Below are 23,377 nucleotides of genomic sequence, written 5' to 3'. Positions count from 1 at the left end.
ACACACTTTTGTTAGTCAGCAGCTGACTTTATCAGCTGGTGATAGTTATACATCCTTGTGGAGACAAGGGGTGGGAACGAGGTATGGGATGTGGAACAGTTGAAGGGTGGACCTGGAGGGGAATAAAATCTGGAGTGTAAAAAAAAAATTAAATAAAAAAAATTAACAACAACAACAAAACCAAAAACAAAACTCTAGCTTGGTTTCAGGCTTACTTTCTATTGCTGTGATAAGGTACTATGACCAAAACCAGCCTCAAGAGGAATGAGTTTATTTCATTTCACAGCTCACAGACCATCACTGAGAAAAGACCAGACAGGAACTCAAGTCAGGAACATAGAAGCAAGAACCGGAAGTAGACACCATGGAGTAATACTGTTTACTGGCTTCCTCCCCATGGCTTACTTAGCCAGTTTTGTTAAGTTCCCAGGAACTCCTGTCCAGGGGTAGAACCAACCACAGTGAACTGGGCCCTCCCATATCAACTATTAATCATGAAAATACCTCAGAGCCTTGCCTACTTGCCACACAGTTGGGGAAATTTTCTCAATTGGGATTTTCCTTTTCCCATATTACTCTAGCTATATCAAGTAGGCAAAGTACCAAGCAACACATGATAAAGCATTTAAACACAAAATCACATTCCTTTGGGGAGCTGGAACTTTTAAAACCTCTTCTGCTATTTGTATTTAGTGGTTGAGGTGAAAATATCTTAACTTTATGTGAATGTTCAATACCTAAAGTGCCAAATCAGGGAACTCTAATGTTGTTTCGCACTAAAACTCAGTATAATTGATTAAATGGTTAAATACCATTGTAAAACATTATATGAACTCACTACCAAAAGTATATACGATAATAACATATTTCAACAGAAATATAAACTAATTGTCTTGGTAGTTAATGAAACTCATTTAGTTCTAGAGACAGCTTGTTCAAACATATAATTACACTGTATAACTACAAAGTACTCCTTTTAATGAAATATATATTTATTAAGACATTGAGGAATATAATTGGCATTTTCTAAATAAGTTTCGTTCATGACTATTTCAACTTCAATAAATGCACCTTTTAAAGGCCTCGGATTAATTAGCATAGAGCAACTCTCACCTTCAAATTAGATCCTTAAAAGAAACAAATAATTGGAGCTAAATATAATTGCAGAATCTTATCTAGTAACAAAATATTTAAAAAACACAAGTAGAGATCTGAGGCTCAGGACAGATCTAGGTAGAGTGCTTGCCTAGAATGCAGGACGCCCTGGGTTTAACCTCTAGCACTAAATAAACCAGGTATGGTGATTCAGGCTGGCCATGCCAGTATTCAAAAGGCAGAAGCAGATCTCATTTGAATCACCACAAGAGGAGGGGGGAGTTCCCCTGCCTCTGAACATACACATATTCCTATATTTGCAACTTGGATTCTACACTGTATTAATCACTTTACCTCATTGTATCAAATTCTTTAAAATGTAACCTTCACATGTAGGTTTTTTCTTTTTATTTTATTGCTGTCTTGGTCTCTGATACATCTAAATAGTCTAGAATGGTGAAGATCTGTGAAGAGAGTAAGTCACTGAGGAAATGTGTCATACAAAACACCTGGAAAGGGGAAAGGGTAAGCGCTCCAATCGATCTTTAGGACCTGAGCAACATCCATGAATGACAAAGTGCAAACTGAGTTCCGAGGGCAAACAGCTTCGTGGATTATACAGAACGAAGCCGGAAGTTGCAAGCATGATAACGAGGGCAGAGAGGATGCTGCGGCTACCTGTGCCAATTGTGAGTGAAAATCAAGGTCTTCTTACACATCTCAGCTAACTCTGAACAAACGACTGCAGGAGAAGGACCTCAGCTATACCTGCAGGTGAGCTTCTGCCCATTAGACTAGAGGTGGTAGACCGCACGAGCCCACTATTTTCACTTCCTTCACACACATAATCTCCAGCATCTAAAGAGAAGCTCCTAGTACAAGGTACAGAACCCATAGTAGTTGAATAAAGGAATAGTATATCTAAGACCTCCTTACTGTAATTAGAAAAACACAGCGCGAGCTCAAATCTTCCATTTTAAAGCTAATTTTTGTTGGTTTTGTTTTGTTTACCATACCATAGATTTTGTTAATAAAATCAGAAATATCTATGGACCTATGTTATAGTTAGGGTTTCTATAGTCACGATGAAGTGCCATGGATAAAAACAATGTTGGAAAGACAGGGTTCATTTTACCTTACAATTTGTAGTCTATCATCCTGGGAAGTCAGGACAGGAACTCATGCAGGGCAGAACTTAAAACTTAGGAACTGAAGGCCATGGAGGAATGCTGCTTGTTGGTTTTCTCAGCCTGCTCTTTTTGGGTCTGAACTGTCTCACAACACTCATCAATCTAGGGAATGCACCACAGATTTACCCACAATCCAATATGGCGGGGACCACTTTCACAAGTAAAGTTTCTTCTTCCCAAATGACTCTGGATTTTGTCAAGTTGACATAAAACTAGCTAGCATTGCCTATAATAAGACACTATCCAGGCCAAGGCTGTGTTATTCACAGCATCTTAATATGAAAGAGAGTAGTAAAGATTGATATTCTTAAAACAAAGCAGAGTACATGATCCCAAAACTGACAGGAAGTCACTTAGTGTACTCTCTCCAGCCAGTCTTGCCTATTTGATAAGTTTCAGGCCCTGTCTCAAAACAACAACAAAGAACAAACAAACAAACAAACAAATGGAAGGATGGCCCCTGAAGAATGATAAGAGTAATACTCAAGGTAGTCCTTTGGCTCTACAAATCTACATACACTCATAAACATTTATCAGCAAAGACATGTGCACTCACATATGGCACATAAACACACACACACACACACACACACACACACACACGCACACAAATATTCCTAGTGAGAGTCACCCCAAGATCTCGCTTCATTTGGCCTATTTAATTCTGAAAAGTAGAAGGTACATTCTAGAGTCAACTCCATCCAAGTGGATACAGAAAAAGTTTCAACACCAATCTTTATTAGTCTTTGGACAATCACAAAGCCATTTTCAAAGATATATCTTATTAGCCACACACCAATGAACCTTCAAGGGCCCACTTTTAAATGTGAGTTCCTTCAGCTTTGTGTGCATCAAACTTTACACTGGGTATCCAGAGAAGTCTCCAACAGAAACCCAGCTTTAATCATGATGCTAACTTTCGTCTAGGGGCAGAGGAAGGAGGAGGAACCCCATCCCTAGCCTTGGTCAACCAGAGGCTACTTCAGGTCTGAATATCTGCCATTACTAGAACATACAAGGTGTGAGGAAAGGAAGAATGAATAATTTATCAGTCCATATCCACACTGGCTCTAATTATCCATATAACTGCAGTAAGGTACTCTGAATCTTTCCATGTTTATATTACAGTGTGGGAGGCAAGGCTATGGCATTCCACTCTTGATTCATAAACTCAGCCTTGATGGATGTGCTGGTGCCTCATTACTTGCTTTGCTCTCATTAAGCATAAGAAAGACTAGAAACTGCTGGAGATGAGAAATGGTATTTGTTGGAATTTTACAAATTTGTGGGACCCCTATGTTCTTGTGAAGAAGTACATCCTTTAATTTCAATATTATTCATACTTAATGGTTTTCAATCCACTAAAAACATTAAAATGAGGTTTAGATCACCTATAAAACTGAATTTCAAGCTTCCCTTGGAAAAATCAAAAGATTCTGAGCATGCATTCTCCAGAAGACTAGACCAGAAAGGACTGCTGTCTCCCTTCTAGAATTAGTATAAATGGTGCAAAGTTGAATCAGCTTGCTTTGATAATGAATCTCTCTTGGTTGGTCAACATAGGCTTCTGAATTTACTACCCATAGCTACATTGAAGGCTTACATATTGAGACAAGGAGAAACAGACAAGACACTAAGATGAGACATAGTCATCTTGAACGTAACAAATGAGGATTTTAGACAGAAACAGAAACAAACCACAGCAAACTCTAAGAGAGACAACAAAATCCGCGTTAATCTGATCCAATGTGTGGAGGAATGGACAAGAATGGAAAGAAACTAAAAACTAAAAACCCTTAGCTACTTCTCATCCTTTCCTGTGTATGTTCTTTATAGCTAGACAATACTTACCAAGAGCGAATTATTATAAATCCTGAATATTTGCACATGGCCCTTCTTCATATAACAACAAGAGCTTCAGTTCTAACTACCATGACCCTTATCCTATCTGATTTTATAACCATCTCCCCACTGTGAGATGAATGTCACACACAGCTGTCACTCACCAAAACTGGACCACACTGTCCCCCATTTTCACTGGCTTCCATTGCTTATTGATAGATAGCACTTAGAAATGAACTGAGCAGTAGCCCATTTCCCATGCTTGGTTCTTTTGGCTATGCATCATGATTTCATTGGTCAGTCCATGCCTAGATATCTATTTGATTCTACAGTGTCGGCAGATTGAAACATAAAACTACTTCAAAACTCTAAGGCTCTCCTATTTTACCATAGTAAATGGATCCTGTGACTTTGCCACATGGACACTTCCTCAGCATCCCAACAAACTCTGCTTCCAGCACCACTCCCTGTATATCTAAGGCAACACTCCATTTCCTGTAAGGTAACTGCCTTTTTATTGCGTCTACCAAGTCTAACAGTAGTGAAATGGCTCCTTGCTTATTATACTCATATCCTTGGGGCACATAAGCGTAGACTGATCTGAGCAAAGGAGAGACTGGAAACAGTAACTTAGGATTTGAAAAGGCAGAAATGTGGAGTGATGGGAAGTACTGGCAAATCTAGGAAACCAGGAAGCACTCTTCCAAGAAAAAAGAAACACACACACACACACACACACACACACACACACACACATACAAACACACATACACACACATACATACACATACACACACACACACACACACACACACACACACACACACACACATACACACACACACACACACACACACACACACATACACACACACACACACACACACACACACACACACACACACACACACACACACACACACACAAGCTGTAAGCTGTTAGGGACTGAAATTTGTGAGGCCGTAAAGCCCAGGGCTGAGGACACAGACCAAAGGGAAGTGAGCCAGTCCATTCCATGCCTAGTGTTAGTGTCAGATTCATTTGTCAAACTGCAAACTCTAGAGGAAAGTGATCCCAGACTGTGAGTAACTGTTTTATTATAATTGTCCCCATACCCCTCCAGTTTCCATCTCTGTAAATCAGAACAATTAAAATAAAAGAAGAATTATATACTTTCCAATTGTTAAACCATCTTTTTATAGCTTTTGCTGATGCTGCTCTGATTACTTCACAGGCATCAGCTCTCTACAGCGGTTTCTTCTGCATCCTTCAAATGAGTCTCACTGTGAGGCTCTCAGTGTGTCCCTTTGGGACTTTACTTCACACTTGAATGGACTTACCCATTAGTCATTTGCCTTCATATTCAGCCAGGATTTTTATTTAGTCTAATTAGTCTTCCTTTTTCACACAACTAGAGCAAACCTCAATCCTTATGAGGATGTCGCTATAACCTTCACACCTCTGTAGAATTGGGTACCTTCTGCCAGCAGCCAGGATTGACCAACAATGGCTGAAGCTTTGCATCCACCCATGTTTGTCAGAGATTCCAACTACAGTACACGGCACATCCCCCTCCCCAGTAGTGCCTCACAAATGCTTTCAATTCTCTGATGTGATGGAACCTGGATATGTACCTTTTGCATTGGCTTCAAGATCACTGGTGCCTTTCTGCCAGCCTTGTCTTCAGCTTTTTGACAAAAAAGCATTGAAACAGAACGGGGCCTCTGCAGCAGGGGGACAACTCTCCATGACATATCTGCTCTTGCCTACCTTTAGAAAACCAATATCAGGCTTCAATACCCATGATCGAACTGTCTCTTTGCAGGGCTCTTACCGCATACCCAGCAAGCACAACACTTTCCAACACTTTCTTCCACTTTTATTTAAGATGTTCAGAGCTCCAAATGTCAGACACACAGTGCAAAGAGAACTATCCCACAGCTGATAAATTATTCATTTTTCAGGAGCTTGCAATTGAAGTAGCACTAACAGCCAAATACCTGAAGCACCCCCGAAAGACATAAAGCATAATAACATTCAAATCTTTTTCTGCATAAATTCCAAAGGTTAAGTGCTATTAAACATCTTCTGTTTACCAAGAGATATGCTCTTTGAACTTCCTTCTAATTAATCTGCTCCCAATAAACATTACTAACTAAGAAGACTGCAAAAGAGGCCAATCAAGTCCTTCTCTTCCCCTTAGCTCATCCCACTAGGCTAAACAAGGCCCTTTCCTGATGTGCTCAACTTCTCCCTGCCTGATGAGCAGAGCCAAAAGCAGAGGTCATCACACTATGAGCCTAGGACCAAACTGAAGCAGACACACATACTTATTTATGCATAATGCGGCTGCCTTTTTTTTTCTACCACAGAGGAGCAAAAGAGTTGCTCCAGGGACCCCATGCCCACAAGTCCTAAAATATTTATAATATAGCCTTTTCTAGAAGCACACTGATGGACCTCTGGCTAAAAGACATATGACATATTCTGTACTAAGCTTTAATGTTGTATGTCCATGGGCTTCTTGCACAGGAAAAGGCTGCATTTAAACTTCTGTGACACAGTATACCACTTCTATGGTAATATAAAGACATCAGAAAGACCCAAAAAATGTAGGGCTAAGGCTACTTATTCAGCTGGTAAAAATTCCATTTTACAGTGATGTGCTGTATAACTTTTCCTCTAGAGATGTGGGCAGACATTTATTTACCAAGGTATGGAACAGATAATATGCTAAAGAAGGGGTTTCACCTAAGTAGAGCTTAGTGAACTGATGGATTTATTGGGATTCCTTCCAGAGTTCGGTGAGCCTCAGGAAACCCAATCTTTGAAAAGATCAGTCTAAAAAGCAAGGCTCCCTACCCACAAGCTGCATCCCTGGGACCTCTGCCCTTGCTACAGGCATCTCAACCAAGGCTGCCCCCTCTCAAGTAACTGCTAACACAACGCTAGAAAGCGGCCGTATGAACATTTTAACCTTCTGAGCTTCACGATCCTTATCAGTTTCAACGTTTCTACGTGTCAAGAGTCACCCTCCACCCTCCAGAAAACAGGTCACCACATGTCAATTGTTGGTTGCTGGAGGAATCCTAACAACAGTGTCACATCCATTCCATTCAATGAGTGCACCTTGTAGGGCTTAACACCTCCAAAGCATGTGGAGTTAGATTCCATTTTTTTAAAAAGGAACTGGGAAATAGGTTGTATGCATGTGATGACCAAAGTGCAATGCTCTATTTGTGATAGAATCTCAAAGGCAGATCTTACTGCCAACAACTTAAGAGTCAAATTAACAGCTAAAGCAACAGGGAAGCCTAAGGAAAAGTAAAATAATTCCATCATAAAACACTCCGTTTTCCAAATGAATAAGTTTGCTTTTCCTTATTTTGAGTGAAAATAGATATCAACCCACAAATTACTCTGCAGATGATACATGCATCATTCGTGGACACGATATGACTACCTGCTCATTGACACTATCATCAGAGAGTTCCTACATGCCTGCAGTGGTCAGTCCTGGGTGAGTTTTTGGCTTGATGCCAGGGTAGCGTTACCTACCCCTGAGGCCAATAGCTCTAGCTGTTTGTGCTTTGCTGCTGCTTCTGTGAGAAAAGGTGCAGAGAGCTAAGTGCCAGGTGCACCATCAGTACTCCACTTCTTTGCTCTAAGCACTCCATCTGGGCTGATCCTTGCTTGCTTCTCAGTGAAACTGCAGACAAAACTTCTATCAGCATATGGCTGCTGGGTGTCCTGGTGCTCATGTTTAATCCCAGCACTTGGAAGGAAACTGCCAGAAGGCAGGCAGTTCAGAAGCCTGGACTACATTGTGAGAATGTCCAAAAACCACGATAAAACAAAGCAAAACAAAATCACAGTCTACTCTTTCAATGTTCAGGAGCCAATGGCATCAAAATGTTAACATGTTTTAAGGAGCATGCGATGGGAAGGTTTTAGTTGGGACAAAACTAACTTTAAAATAAAACATAACCATATACTAATTAAATTAAATTAATATACTCTAACACAGTTCATGGGTGAACAATGATGACATTTATTTAGCACTTACTATGTATCCAGTGTCTAAGATTGTAAATCAGTTAACTCACTGAGTCCAATATGATCCAATATTCCAGGCAACAACACTGGAGCATGAGCTCTTGAGACAATCTTGCTCTCACTACACAGGTAATAAAAGAACTAAAATTTACCGCTCCAAACTAACATAGCTGATTTCTCAAGCCATTGAATGTTCATTCATACTTCTGATAAAAGATTTCTCTTTCAAACCTTGTCTGGCATACATATATGGACAGCTGTCTACTTCTTCTAACCCCTAACTTAAACATTCTAGTAGTCTTCCACTGGACTTGCCTTTCCTATCAGAGGACACTAGCAATGTGTGACAATAGTCTGGCTGTCATGATTCAAAGTAAGATGCTAGCATGACAATACTTGCAGAGTCATAGTAGAGAATCTATCTAATCCAAAATGTTAGAAGTCAAAGGCCTAGGATATACAGGCTTCACTCATATACCAGGGCTCTACAGAATGTAGAGTTTTCAACAGAGACAATGGTGAGACAACATTTGATTTGATATTTTGTTGTTAATTTTGTTACTGTATGTTTGCTATTTCTCTTAAGCATTGTCTAGATCTAAAACTATCTCAATAGGTAGCAATGGAAGAATGTTAATGTCTGCATATAACAAGTATTATCCACAGTTACACAGGATGGGATAAAAACACACCTTCACTAAGCGCCTGTGTATACAGCATGCATCATCCACAACCAAGATCCCTTTGGAACCTCACAGGAAGGCCTAAGGGCTGTGAACAGCCCTGGTGGGCAGGGAAATGGAGAAAATGACTCCAGGTAAGGAGAGGAAAGAAGCTGGAATGTAAATGAAGCCTCCTTCCTAGTGTTGCATGTTATTCCGTAGAAAACATTCATACTTTGGTTTAACAATTGTACATGGGGTTGGGGATTTAGCTCAGCAGTAGAGTGCTTGCCTAGCAAGCACAAGGCCCTGGGTTCAGTCCCCAGCTCCGAAAAAAAGAAAAAAAAAAAAAACAATTGTACATTAGCCTACGTTCTTACTGAAAATGAAACATAATACAACCCAGCCATGGTGAATTACTTCTATGCCCAGCACTTGGAAGGAGCAAAAGAAGGATTGCTGAAAGTTGTGGATCCATCTTGTCTAGAGAGAAAATTCCAGGCTAATTAGGGGCACACACCAAATACTCTTTTCAAACAATACCATAACAACAAAATAAAATAAACAAACAGAAATTAAATCCAATCACATAAGCAGTAATGATTCCATCATATATCAAATAGAAGAGGATTCCACGAAAGACTTCATTAAAAAAAGTATCTACCTTTATAGGCAATATCACTGAGAAATCACTTAAAAACCCTACTGCTATTAATTTTATCTAATTTGAAGTATATGGAGAAAAACCCATTAGGTTTTTTTTCTTTCCTGTAATTTCATGTTGATCATCCAATTAAGTCCCTTCTTTAAAAAAAAGTCTCTTACTTAGTCATCTAATGCAAAGAATGGAGGGAGAGACTATACAGTTCCAACATAAAACTTAATTCGCTTTAAAATGATAACAACAATAGCCAGAAATAAAGAGAAAAAGTCAGCCTCCTGCAAATTGGGGAAAAATCTTCACTAACCCCACATCTGATAGAGGGTTAATATCCAAAATATATAAAGAACTCAAGTAGCTTACCACCAAAAAAACAAACAACCCAATCAAAAAATAGGGTATAGAACTAAACAAAGAATTCACAATAGAGGAATCTTGAACAGCTGAGAAGTACCTAAAGAAATATTTAAAGTCCTTAGTGATCAGAGAAATCCAAATCAAAACAACCCTGAGATTCCACATTACACCAGTCTGAAGGGCTAAGATCAAAACCTCAGGTGACAGCAGATGCTGGTGAGGATGTGGAGAAAGAGGAACACTCCTCCATTGTTGGTGGGATTGCAGACTGGTACAACCACTCTGGAAATCAATTTGGAGGTTCCTCAGAAAATTGGAAATAGACCTACCTAAAGACCCAGAAATATCACTCTTGGGACTATACCACAAAGATGCCCGACCATGCCACAGGGGCACATGTTCATAGCGGCCTCAATTGTGATATCCAGAAGCTAGAAACAACCCAGATGTCCCATGACAGAAGAATGGATACAGAAAATATGGTACATTTACACAATGGAATACTATCAGCTATTAAGAATGAGGACATGCTGAGTTTTGTAGGCAAATGGATGGAACTAGAAAATGTCATCCTGAGTGAGATAACTCAGACCCAAAAGGACATGCACAGTATGTTCTCACTAATAAGTGGATATTAGCTCCCCCAAAAAAGTACAGAATACCCAAAATACAGTCCACAGAACTCGAAACATTCAACAAGCTGAAGGACCCAAGTAAAGACTCCTCAGTTCCGCTTGGGAGGGAGAAGAAAGCAACCACAAGGGGGAGAAAAGGAGGGAGGGAGAGGCAGGGTAGAGAAATGGGGATGGGTATGGGGGAAGAAGGGAACATGATCTGGTTTGGGGTTGGGGAAAAGGACTGAAGCCCCGGAGGCCAGCAGAAAGAAAGGAAACAGGCAACCTCGGGAAGAAGGAGGTTGGAGAACCCTTCAGAATGTATCAGAGACCTGGGAAGTGAGAGACTCTCAGTACTCAAGGGGTGGGGACCATAGATGAAGTGTCCTACAGTGGGGAGAGGCAACTTATTGAAGTTTTACCTCCAGCAGAAAGACGGGCATCAAGTGAGGGATGGGGTTGCCATCCCACAGTCAAAGCTCTGACTCATAATTCTTCCTGTCTGAAAGAAATGCAGGGATGGAAATGGAGAAGAGCCTGAGGAAAAGAAGGTCCAGCAACAAGCCCAAAGTGGGATCCAGATCAAGGGGAGGCCCCAAGACCTGACACTATTACTGAAGCTATGCGGCAATCACAAAAAGGCACCTACCATGACTGCTCTCCAAAAGACCCAACAAACAGCTGAAAGTCAGATGTAGATATGGACCCCCAATCAACGAACAGACGCTGCTGATCCCTCTGATTAAATTAGGGAAAAGCTGGAGGAAGCTAAGGAGGACAACCCTGTAGGAGAACCAGTAGTCTCAATTAACCTGGAACCCTGAAATCTCTTAGACACTGGATCCCCAACCAGGCAGCATATACTAGCTGAGATGAGGCCTCCAGCACATATACAGTGGAGAAATCCCGGGTCTGGGTTCAGTCAGAAAGATGCACCTAACCCTCAAGAGACTATAGACCTCAGGAAGTTTAGTGTCTGGTAGGGTGGGTGAGGTGGGAACATCCTTGTGAGGACGGGGTTGAGGGGAATGGCGGGGTGGGAAGGAGGTATGGGATCTGAAACTCTCGGGGATGGACAGGGAGGGGAATAAAATCTGGAGTATAAAAATAAACTAAAAAAATAAATACATAAATAAATTTAAACAAAAAATCATTTCTGCTAAATAAAAGCCTTAATGTTCTAATATACAATAACTAATACAATGGAAATTTCAGCTAAGCTACTTGGTCAAAGAGATCCTAACTTCGTTGGGAGGCCATTATCACGAAGATATTTAGTTTCAGTAGAGGACAGTAGCACTGTAGCCAAGATATTCTCAGAGCACTTCTGTTTCCCTACGCACTTGCATAGTGCAAGGTCCTCCTTGCACAACTTCCGGCTCTGGCTCCTCCCTGTCTATTAACCTGGCCCTGTGAACCTGTTGTGTCTTAGAAGCCTGAATTCATTCTGTCTTTTGAGCCAAATAGATTCCTTCTTCTTGCCTTTAAACCTTTAAAAATCTACCTTTTTCAGAATCTGCTCCTCCCCATTGTTAGTTCGGGGCTGTCCTGAACTGAAAGGGACCTTCCTATGTGTGCAGACCCTATACTCCCTAGGTTCCCACTTTTTATGATGCTTAAAGTGCTTTCCCTTCCCTAAAATCTCAATCCGCATTCACTTTTTGTCTATAATCATATCTTGTTCTCCTACCATATTCCAATGGGACAGAAGCTATATTTTAACAAGAACCTGAATCTCACTTTTTGAGGGCATGCCGAAGATATGTGCTGACAAATTACTAATTATATATGGCGATAAAAATTTATCTTTTTAATACAAATAGACTAACAGGCTCTTTGTCATCTGAAATCACTAAAAGTTTAAACAGTCACTTTGGTAATAAGCAAAAGCATTTTAATTTTTATTACTTTATATTCATCATAAACATTTATTCAATAAGAAAAAGACTAATTTTTAAATGTATTTAATAGATTTGTTATTCATTCACACACACACACACAGAGATAGAGAGAGGGGGAGGTACTTTGGATTATCATATTTGCTGTATTTTCAGTACAAAATTAATGTATTATGTACTAGTTTACTACACAGAACATAGAAGAACTTGCATATTTTAGTGGCTGACTTAATAATAATAGTAGTTATTATAATTGATTGCCATAATACTAAACTATGATTCTAACAGAAACCAATCTCAAATTATAGCATTCATCTATAGCTTGTATTGTAAAACCAATTTACACTGAGTATCTTCCATAGTAATGTACTGAACTTCACTCACAATTTTAAACTATTTTTTTAGTTAAAAATTTCAACAAATATTATGATAAAGATGAGTTTAAATAAAAACACCTAAACTCAAGTAAAATGTGTTAATATGTGAATTTGAAGACAGACTGTAATATGCAAGCATAGAATCATATTTCAGTCACTGTACACCCCTCTATATTGTATGTTCCAGACATTGTGTGTACGCACATACACAATAGAAATGGAACAAAAGAAGCTAAGAGAAAAAATACAAATGTGTAAGTCAGTTAACTTGTCCAAAAGGAGCATTTCCTTCAATCCCTAGTCTTTTTCCTCATGATTCTTCACTGGAAGATGATGCTTTGAGTTGGACAGGTGCCTAAAAGGTGAAGAACACTCTCGAAGATGACCTGGGGTGAATCCCAACACCCACATCAGGCAGTTCACAACGATTGGTAACTCCAGTTCCAGAGAATCCAACACCCTCTTCTGGTACCTGTACATGTATGGGGTATATGGTATACATACAGATAGAGAGGTCTGTCCCATTTCTTCACCTGCCCATTCTCTGTCTCTCTTTATCTCTCTCTGTCACACACACACACACACACACACACACACACACACACACACACACACACACACACACACACTTTTAACCAATAGTCAAAAGAAAGGCGGATTCTGGATTGGAACATTTTAAGCAACCAAAGCACATATGTTTGGGACTGGTAGGAGGCACAGCTGCCTTTGAAGTTGTCATTATTTGAAATAGGTCAGGCACATAGTGTCTGAATAAAGAAAATTAAGGAAACTAAAACCAAAAAAGGGAATAACATTAGGAAATCATAAACAGCCCTAATTACATGCCAAGAGGCTATAACAAGTAAAACCCTAGCAAAATCTTAGACATTGCTGTACCCTTCACACTTGGGGCCTCAACACAGACAGTGAACAGTGATAATGGGAAGTTAAACTTGGTTGTTTCTTTTTTAAAGCAAATCCCTACGCACTCAATCAAGTGCTCTGAAGTATACACACGTGTTGGCTTTGCAACACAATCTTAACCTTACTAGGTCTGCAGAGAGCAATTAATTCTGAAATCTGCAGAACCGCCACAATGGAGCCCAGGACCAGCAGAACAGCTGGGGTGTGTTCCTTGCTTCAGACAGCTGGTTGTAGCTAATGCAGCCACTTTAAGATTAAAGAAGGAAGGAAGGAAGGAGGAGAACCAGCAGTCCTAGATCAGCACACCTCAGTCAATTCAGAGAAAGAGGAAAGCAGACTTCCCCAACAGCTCTCTCAACCCGCCTCACCTAAAACACCAACATCTCTACCTTCAGTTTGTACTGACCAAAAGGACCTTAGCCCTACAACTGGAGTTAAAAATCAACCTTCTTCTTTTCATTTAACATTTTAAGACTTATTTGCCCATCCTCTAATTCACACAATTCAAATGTACAATCCAAGAATATGCTGCAGACTTCAGTTCCCTTACTGTCATCAGGCTAATTAAACGTTGTAATATTTTCATTACCAGAAGCAACTACTTTTAAAAGGATGGGTACATAACTTCCGGAGATTGGGAGAGAGAACAATCATAACCTAAAATAAGAAGATATTTCAATAAGAAATTAATGTTCCTTGTGCAAAATGGAAGTGCCTCCTAGAAAGTGGCCAACTGAGTATCAGGAAAGTTCCCACTCCTCTTCTAACTCCAGTGGGAAGATGTCTCCAGAGCTTCTGGAAACACGAACATTCATCAGCTACTCTGTCTCTTTAAGAATTTTGTCTGAGTGGCTTGTGTTCTTGTTGTTGCTGCTGCTGCTGCTGCTGCTGCTGTTGTTGTTGCTATTGTGTTGCTATTGTACAATACTTCTCACCATATTAATGGCCATTTACTCTTTGCCTCAGCACGCTGATGCCAATCTTCTTTGTGGGCCATTGGCCATGTGATACTTTGTGTGTGTACAGAAAGTATCTCCAGTTCTTTCCTCCAGGCAGCTCAAGAAAATGCATTACCATGAACAATGAAGGGGACAGATGGAACATCTGATACTCATTCCACTTGAGCCACATGACTTCTAGTGCTTCTATAGATGAGCTTCTTTGAAAAGACTTCCTAAAGAACACATTGCATACTTCTGATTTTGAGTTTAATTCCTGAGGCAAAGATTTATAAGGATCTCGTATGTATAGGATTTCTCAGAAAGCGGGGTAGCAAATTTAACAGAAAGCAAGAGGCCTGGCTTCTCTGTCACCCAAAGTTTATAGTCTCCAGATAAAATGAAGAATTTCAGCAGGGGACCTAAGGCAAGTGCTTGGAAAAATGGCTGTTGAAGATAACAGAACCATTTCTTAAACACCCAGCCCATGTCATCGACTGGTCTGTGTTTTACTTCAATTCCTTTAATCCTCACGGCACTCAAGTACTAGAAATTCTATTATCACTAGCATCTGTTATTGTCATCATCCACATTCCAAAAACAACAGGACTGAAGGTAAAGTATATGATTTAGTGAAGTGATAGCCAGAAATCAAAGTCACACTCTAGTGGACATTCCAGCAGAGGTGCCAATCCATCCACTGCAATGAAAGGGATTTTAAAAAGCTTTAAAAAAAATCCATGGAACATCCTCAAAGAGCAGGAAGTCAGAGCTTTCATCCACAAGAAAAATACCGTGTTTGTGGTGACATCAGCAAGGTGCTTGCTTCAGCAAGGAAAGAAAATGAGGAAGACATACAACTTAAGATGAAAACATGGCAAAAAGGCAACTGCGAATAGAGGAATGAAACCATTTCAGGACCTAAGTATGAAAGTTTATGTTTCTATCAAAGGACTGGTAAATACTGAGAGCCAGTTATAGTAGCCAAAATGTAAGGTGAAATTCATTCAACCAAAAGATGCCAAGAGCTGTTTCTTGGTATGTACATGATATTTTTTTAAGGGGCTGGGTAGTATGGGGAAATAAGAAACACACAGATAACTGAATACCAAATACAAGGAATATCTCAGACAAAAGAAAAGAGGTTTGCGCTGGAGTTAAAATATTAAAGTATAAATTTATGTCTAAATTCTGTGTGGTGTGGTGTGGGGGTGAAGACAGAGAGACTGGCTCAAAGAGCTACTCACCATTCTTCAACAAAAGTCGAACTTGACTCTTGGACCACAGTTCTCTCATGTAAACGCTCTTATAAAAATAACTAGCAAAATCACCCAGAGCACTCAAGACTAAGAGTAAAAACAACCACAAATATAGCCTTTTAAAGAAATCATGTGGTCCAGCAGGACACTTTAAACCAGCAATAGCCAAGACTATAATTTCCTAAGGGAAATTTCTTAACGTATATTTGATCTAAGACTCCAAGAGTTCTCCTTAATGTAACACCACTTAGCTATGGCCTTTTCCACCACCCGTTACCAGATTGAATGCAGGCTCTTTCAAGATAATTATTTCAAAGGGATTAAACTGGCTGTAAACTAGTGTAGTAACCAACAGGGCCTTCTTCACATTTCCCAATCACAAATCATCTTTTGCTACAAAAGAAAAATCAAGTTTTTCAGATTTCTCAAATGTGCATGGCAAGTCAGTATTAAATTTTGAATCATAACTCAATAACTTGGATCAATGTGAAACATAGAAAAAAGGGGAAAGAGTGTGTCATTATGTTCTAATGAAGAAATTAGAAGATGAACCCACAACCTGAATAATGAGAGCTTGACAATATCATCTTTACAAGGGGATGAAACCAGTTATTCTTGACTATTACATGGTTCTATATTTTTCAAATGATTTTAGAAAAAATGGCATAATATAATGAGATATAATCTGGATATAATCTAGAATTTTGTTTGTTTGTTTGTTTTGTTAACATTACACAAACTGGAATTCACTGGAAATACAGACCTTCAATTGAGAAAATGCCTCAATCAGAATGGCATGCAGGAGAGCCTATAAGCATGTTCTTGGTTAAGGATTGATGTTTGAATGCCCAGCCTACTGAGTGGTGCCACCTCTGGGGGGGGGGGTGTTCCTGTGTTGTATAAAAAATGCAAGCAAGTAAGCCGTGGACATCACGACTGTAAGCAACACCCTACCATGGTCTCTGCTTCAGTTCCTGCCTCCAGGTTCTTGCCTTGATTTCCTGCCCTTACTTTCCTGCATGAGACTGCCCTTTGTGAGATAAGATAATCACTTTCTTGTCCAACAAGCATTGGATATTCTATCACAGCAGTAGAAGGCAAACTGGCACAGTCATATCAGATCCGGGATAAAGCGTAAGAAGGAGAAAAAGAAAGGTGCAGGCAGGAGGGGTGGAGAGAAATGCCATCTGTGGCAGAGAAACATAATCTCAGCAATATTTGCTCCTAAAGTCTTGACATCTGTCTGCCACTTTCCACCACAGCACTACGCAAAACCATAGCTTCTCCAAAGAAGAGGACTTTTCCGTCTGCAAGGATGATTTCTCAGATATATAACTAGTAAGGTTCATTAAAATATACAGCTTTGATCAGATATTTAGGGGGGTTCCTAAGGTCTTGATATGCTTTTGCCAAAATCGAACAATGGTGAAAACAGTTACTTCTGGACTTTGGCCAAAACAGAATCCAAAAAGCTATACATTCAATTGTTTTCCAATAAAGTAAATTTAGATTTTTGAAATAAGTCTTGACATAAATGCCTTTAAAATAACAATACCTTACATTTGGATCTTTCCCCCAATTAATTATTTCCTGGCATGGTATTAGAAATTCCTTGGCTTAACCTTAAACCAATACTCCCAAGTGCTAATTAGCACACGCTATATATGTATTATTAACCACAGAATGTTGTGCTTAGAACATGCATGCTCCACATGCATTCAATTAATAACATTATTTTTCTTCCTCCCTGAAAGATTCCTTTAGAAAATAGATCCCTATTTCAATGAAGCACTTGGCAGTTAGTGAGGGAATTCTTGTCAAGACACAATTAATAAGAAAGTGCTAAGATGACATAGGATCTTTGTCTTTGAGATATCCTTAACATGAATCAAATTTAATCTCCCTGGGACAGCCAGTGGAGGGAAATGTTAATGACTGCAGATGTTATACATGTTAATCACAACAGGGGACTCCCCAAGAGAATGTCCAAATCACATATGAACTACAATACTCCTGAAGAAATTGACATGGCCGTAAGAGCCAGGAATGGCCACCATTGTCTTGTGAACACCATAGAGGATTCTGCATGAGGAAAGAATCATGTAAACAGTGTAGAACTAATTATTGCTAGTTAGGAAGAAGATATGATCATCTCATTAGTTGGCAAGCTAATTAACCACAATCCTAGTTTCATAAATTGAGTCCAGAATCTGAATCCTCAGTGTCTGCGTTGCATAGAATTCTTTTCCCACTTCCAGACCCTCCACCCAGCCACAAAGTTGTCAGTTCTGCTTGATTTGTTTGAATATTGTACTCCACGACAGCTGTCGGAAACAGTACATCAGAACAGCTGCTGTGACAGCTACAAGGGGCTTGCAAGTTTAATTGGGCTCAATGTGACATTGTGCATTTTTCCAAACATAGAAATATCCACACAACTGAAGAAATTTCTATTGAGTCTCGATAATGTTTACATATTGGGGCTACCAATTGGTCAGCCACAGTTTAAGTGATATTGTTGGTCTTGTTTTATCTCTGTCACAAGGCTGCTATGAAGTATGAAAAATGTACAAAAATAGAAAAAGTAGTAGGAGCAGTTAGACACACAAGCAAAGAGGCATTAAACAGAAGAGGAGGCAGTGGAAGAGACACGTCAATAAACTCTTTCAAAGCCTGGCAAGAAGCCAAGGAGGATCCCACAGTGTCTCAGGATATACTTCCCAAGGAAATATATTCAGAGCCCTGAGCCTGGTGCCAACTGCAAACAAAGCCACTCGTTATGGCCACAGTTCCCTAGAGAAGGGCAGGATGGCTTACTCTCAGCACAGGCGTAGAGGAAGAAGGCGAGGAGCAGCGACAGCAGCCTGGCCACGGGCACCATCCTGCAGCTTGTCAACGGCATGCACCGGCAGCTTGGAAACAGCCTAGGGAGCCACAGCGACTTGTCTGCTCAGAAACTTCAGCTGGAACCCTTTCAGAGCCTGTAAAGGGAGGAGATAGGAAAAGAAGAAAACACAGAGACAGTTAGATTTCTCACTCTTTCACATGTCCTACCACAACCTAGAAAGACATGCCCTATTGTAAAAGCACAATAAACACTGGAGACGTCATGTCTGTGTATTGGAAAATAACCTGGAATGTAAAAAGCTGGGTCCTTAGCATTGTTGCTGCCAGGCCACTTACGACCAATCACCAGGAACTCATTTCTGCGCCATCTTTTTGGCCACTATACTCTAAGGGGGCGGGGGGTAACAGGCTTCAAACAAAAATCTGCACGAGCACATCATGGAGAAAGGCACATCCGAGCCTTAAGCAATGCTTAATAGAAGTCTGTCCATCTATTAATAACAGAATAAAGGGGACGTATATGAAAGTTGTGTGTGTGTGTGTGTGTGTGTGTGTGTGTGTGTGTGTGTGTGTGTGTGTGTGTGTCTGTCCAATTCCCTGAGACTGGAGCTACAGATATTTGTGTACTCCCATGTGGTATTGGGAAACCCTGAGCATACAGCAGCAGTATTTTAACAGGATGAAGAATGGGAATTCCCTGAACTCCATGCAGAGCTTTGAAAAAAGTAAGGTGCTGGTATGCTGAAGTAGGGATGGCTTGTTAAGACAGAAAACTATGCATTACAACAAGCTACACTTCTGCAGTTCTTTGGCATCCTCTATAATTTTGTGTCCCTCTTTTCTGGGAAATGTGGATGCACTTCTGATTTGGGACCCACATGGTTTGTGAGGGCCACAGGGTTAGAATGAGGTAACTGTTAGGCGAACAGAAGATGATACAAAAGAGAGAACACAAAGAAATCCTTGGATGTGTCTATGTCTAGTGATCATTACCCAGCCAGCACAAAAACAAGCTCTATACTGTTTGAGAGCAGAGAAAAAATAGAGAACTAGGCTTTGGGAAAATTCACTGGCAGCTGCATCAAGAACAATGCTGAATGCCACTAAGTTCATAGCAAGAGTTCCAGGTGAGACGAAATATAAAATTCAAAGATCATGGTTTGTCCAAAAAGATAGCCTTTGGAGTTAAAGGTCTGCTTCACAAGACTGATGATGACCTTAGTTTAATCTCTAGAACCCACAGAAGAAGGAAAAAAAACAACATTTAGAAGTTGTCCTCTGACCTCTACACATGTGTCATATACCATATATACATATGCGCACACATGCCTGCATGTGCATGTGTACACACACACACACACAGACACACACATACACAGAGAGAGAGAGAGAGAGAGAGAGAGAGAGAGAGAGAGAGAGAGAGAGAGAGAGAGAGAGAGAGAGAGAGAGAGAGAGACTAATACAATAATAAATAAAATTCCCTTAGAGACCTTTCCCCTTGGTGGCCACAGCAGTGGAAAATTAATGGGAGCGAATGAGGTGATCACAGACAGGCTCTAAAGAATAATCCGGAGTATGATTCTCAACGTGATGCGCAATTGTGCGTGCAGAACCTTTGGTAAATACAGCATGTCTTCCTACAATGAGTAGCATCTTAAATAAACAAAACAAACAAACAAACAAAGAAACCAAAATAGTAGAGAGGCTGTGTCATAAAATATAGTCTCCCTGGTCTCTGTGGTGAGAACGTAAGGCCACTGGGAAACTGTGCACCTTTAATTCTCGCCTCTCTCAATATCTGGAACACATGAAACCCTTGATGGGACACAGTAGAGATAAACAGCCTCACACCACAAAGTAAGTGGATATTCAAAGAATTATACTGCAGCTATTATATACACTTTGTCTTTTCTGACACTGAATTTGAAAATTAAAGTACCCTTTTTAAATTAAAAAAAAGTGGGTTTTCATTAATATGCAAGAATAGTTTGGATGCAGGAAAGACACTGTCAAGAGGAAGAGCAGAATCACTCTCTCATTACCATTCTACTCTCTAGGCCCCTCTTTTGTTTGTTTGTTTGTTTTTCGACAGATTTGTGGCATAAAGAAGTGAGCTGCACACTGAAACACATCTTGAATCCGAAAGCTAGCCAGCTGTTGCAGAACAGTGATTGGTTATCAATCTCATCTGGAAAACAGCTTATCAAGCAGTTCACAGCTATCAGCTGTTGGAAATGGCAAAGCTTCGGAGGAGAAGGACTACAGGAATCAGCTCTCCTCACCCTCTCTCCTCCCCCTGCCACCACCTCTTTTCTCACGCCAGCGTTTCAGATGGCAGCAAAGTCCAGGAGACATCAGTCCTGTCGGATTCAATTTGTGTCTGGGCAAGCATATCAGAGCCAACTGCTACATAAGGTCTCGGAGCCATCACAGCCTCAGAAACCCACAGAAGCTTGCACAGGGAAGGGCGCCTTGTCTTTTCCATGCACTCAGCTAACGTGTATTAAGTCCCAATTTTTCCAAATAAGTCTGTAAATGTTCCCTCTCACTTGGGTCAGTGACAGGATTTCACTCTCTAAAAATGAATGCTAACATGAAAGGACACATTTACACTTAAATAAGCTATGCCCTTGCCCAGTACATCAAGGAAATAATCAGAAGTATGGAAAAATGCATATACCAGAGGTTCACTCCATAAACACCATTGAAAAGGAAATGCTGGATAGTATCAGTACAATGAAATTGATATTGCAATACAAAAATGGGAAATGAATTTTTACAGAGATATTTAAAACAAAAAGAATGAGGGTGAAATGAACGTCACTAGTGTTTGCCTTTAGCCTTTTGTGGTAGAAAGGAGGTAAGACAGAAGCTGATCTGTGCTTTGGGACATCTGAGGAGACAAACTTTGCCACTCACACCTTGTGATACTCATTAAAAAAGACAAACAAATAGAACTCATGTAGGTATGAGCTTGAAATATTTTAAACACTGCTGTTTACTTCCCATACCACAAGGTTCTTATGAATGATTTCAAGTCACCAGTACATTAAACTATGCACATGTGTGGTAGAGAACTTCCCAGACAGTACAGATGGAATGGTACTTGAGTCTCACATGAGTTGAATCCATCTCTTTCCTCAACTGGGGGACATTTTCTATAGCAAATACATTAATATTTCAACTAAATTCAATACTGATCTTTCTCTAGCTTTGCATAGGACTAAAATACATTTATGTAGATTGTGTAAAATGTAGCTTTTCTTTCTAAAAGTTAAGTATGAATGGCTGGTTTTAAGTTGTAGAAAATCTTTCTAGAACTTCTTGCCACACTTGGGAGCAAGCAAATGTTCAGTAACTCCCAGGATGTACCCAAGAAAGGGTTCAAGACAGTGATGTACTGTCAGCCAAATATAAGAAGAACTGGCTGGAAAAAAGGACAGTAGCTACTAGGAACTGAAGTACACCGTTTCAAAACCTCTATCTTCATAATTCAAATCATTTTAAATTATATTAATCACTCCAGAGATGTTAATAAACTGTTATGATCTGAAAATGTGTCTCCCAAGGGACATGTGTTATTGGCTTAGTCCCCAGTCTATGGCCCTAATGGGAACAACTGGAATCATAGAAGCTTAGGACCTTTGTGACATCTTTTGGACAGAGAGGGAAGAGTTTAGCATGGGTTTTGATGGATAATCCCTCCTCTTCCTCTTTCTGTGTCTCAGTCAAGAAGATGAAGTTCGTCCGCCATGTGCTGTCACCTTGATACACTAAGCCATTATAGCCCTAAAGCATCAGGACCAATCATTTACGGTCTAAAGACACTTAAAATCATGAGCCAAAATAGCCTATTCTATCCTTCAAGATGATTTTATCTTGGACATTTGTTACAGCAATGGCAATCTGACTAACACAAGAATACTACCATTAAACTGAAAACGGTGAGAACGGAAAAAAAAAATTAACCATCCAGTAGAAAAGATCTCCACAAGGACTTTGAAGTCACTGTTATTATCATGAGAAAACAATGTATCACTGTTTACCTCTAAACTCTTGGTCCCTTCTGTCTCATAACACACTATGTTAAGCTTACACAGTAGAAGCAGTCATTTCCTAATACAATTTAACCTGGGCGGGCATGCCTACAGGAATCCAGTCAGCTGCAAGGGGAGTCCTCAGATACTGTGACAGCTCTCATCAACCTCTTTAACTAGACCTCCATAAATCAACTGGAACTGGTTTCCAATTAAGGGAAGGAGCTATTTGTACAAAGGACATGTTACCAGGAAGCTTCAGTTTGAAAGAGACAAAAAGCATAGCCATTTGGGCAAAAATGGAGTATCTTCTACAGTGACAACAGAGGCATCTCTGAGCACCATACAAATTCCCTATGTCCTCAGTACACAGCACAGTAAGAGGAAATGAAAAGACTCAAACCTATACCTTCGGTGTTTCTTGTATTGATTTTTCTAAGAGAAGACAGACCCCTGAACTATTTATCTTGATAAATTACAAAAGCATCCAGCTCTGTCCAACAGAACTTCCTGCACTGTGGAGATGTTACTACACTGCAATGACAGATTGTTTGAAGTAAGGCAAGGGGAGCAGGTCTCATTCACATTCATTTACATTAATTAAGCAGCCTCGTGTGTGT

General features: G+C 40.0%; 1 protein-coding gene across 45 annotated transcripts in view; it reads right to left on the bottom strand.

Moving 5' to 3' along the window:
• Ptprd (protein tyrosine phosphatase receptor type D) overlaps window positions 1-19,175 on the bottom strand; it is a 379,195-nt gene extending 360,020 nt beyond the window's left edge. For 25 of the 45 annotated variants that reach the window (XM_032902475.1, XM_032902538.1, XM_032902489.1 and 22 more), the window contains exon 1: window positions 18,691-18,877. In XM_032902475.1, the coding sequence (XP_032758366.1) occupies window positions 18,691-18,775 (85 nt within the window). In that variant the 5' untranslated portion in view covers window positions 18,776-18,877. Of the gene's footprint in view, window positions 1-18,690 lie in introns of all 45 variants that reach the window. The other 20 variants (XM_032902576.1, XM_032902595.1, XM_032902578.1 and 17 more) reach the window with 2 other exon arrangements.
• Window positions 19,176-23,377: the final 4,202 nt, after the last annotated feature.

This window comes from Rattus rattus, chromosome 1 (genome assembly GCF_011064425.1).
Source record: "Rattus rattus isolate New Zealand chromosome 1, Rrattus_CSIRO_v1, whole genome shotgun sequence".
NCBI classification, from domain to species: Eukaryota; Metazoa; Chordata; class Mammalia; order Rodentia; family Muridae; genus Rattus; species Rattus rattus.
Note: the sequence above shows the minus strand (reverse complement) of the source record. Positions and strands in the feature narration are given on the sequence as shown.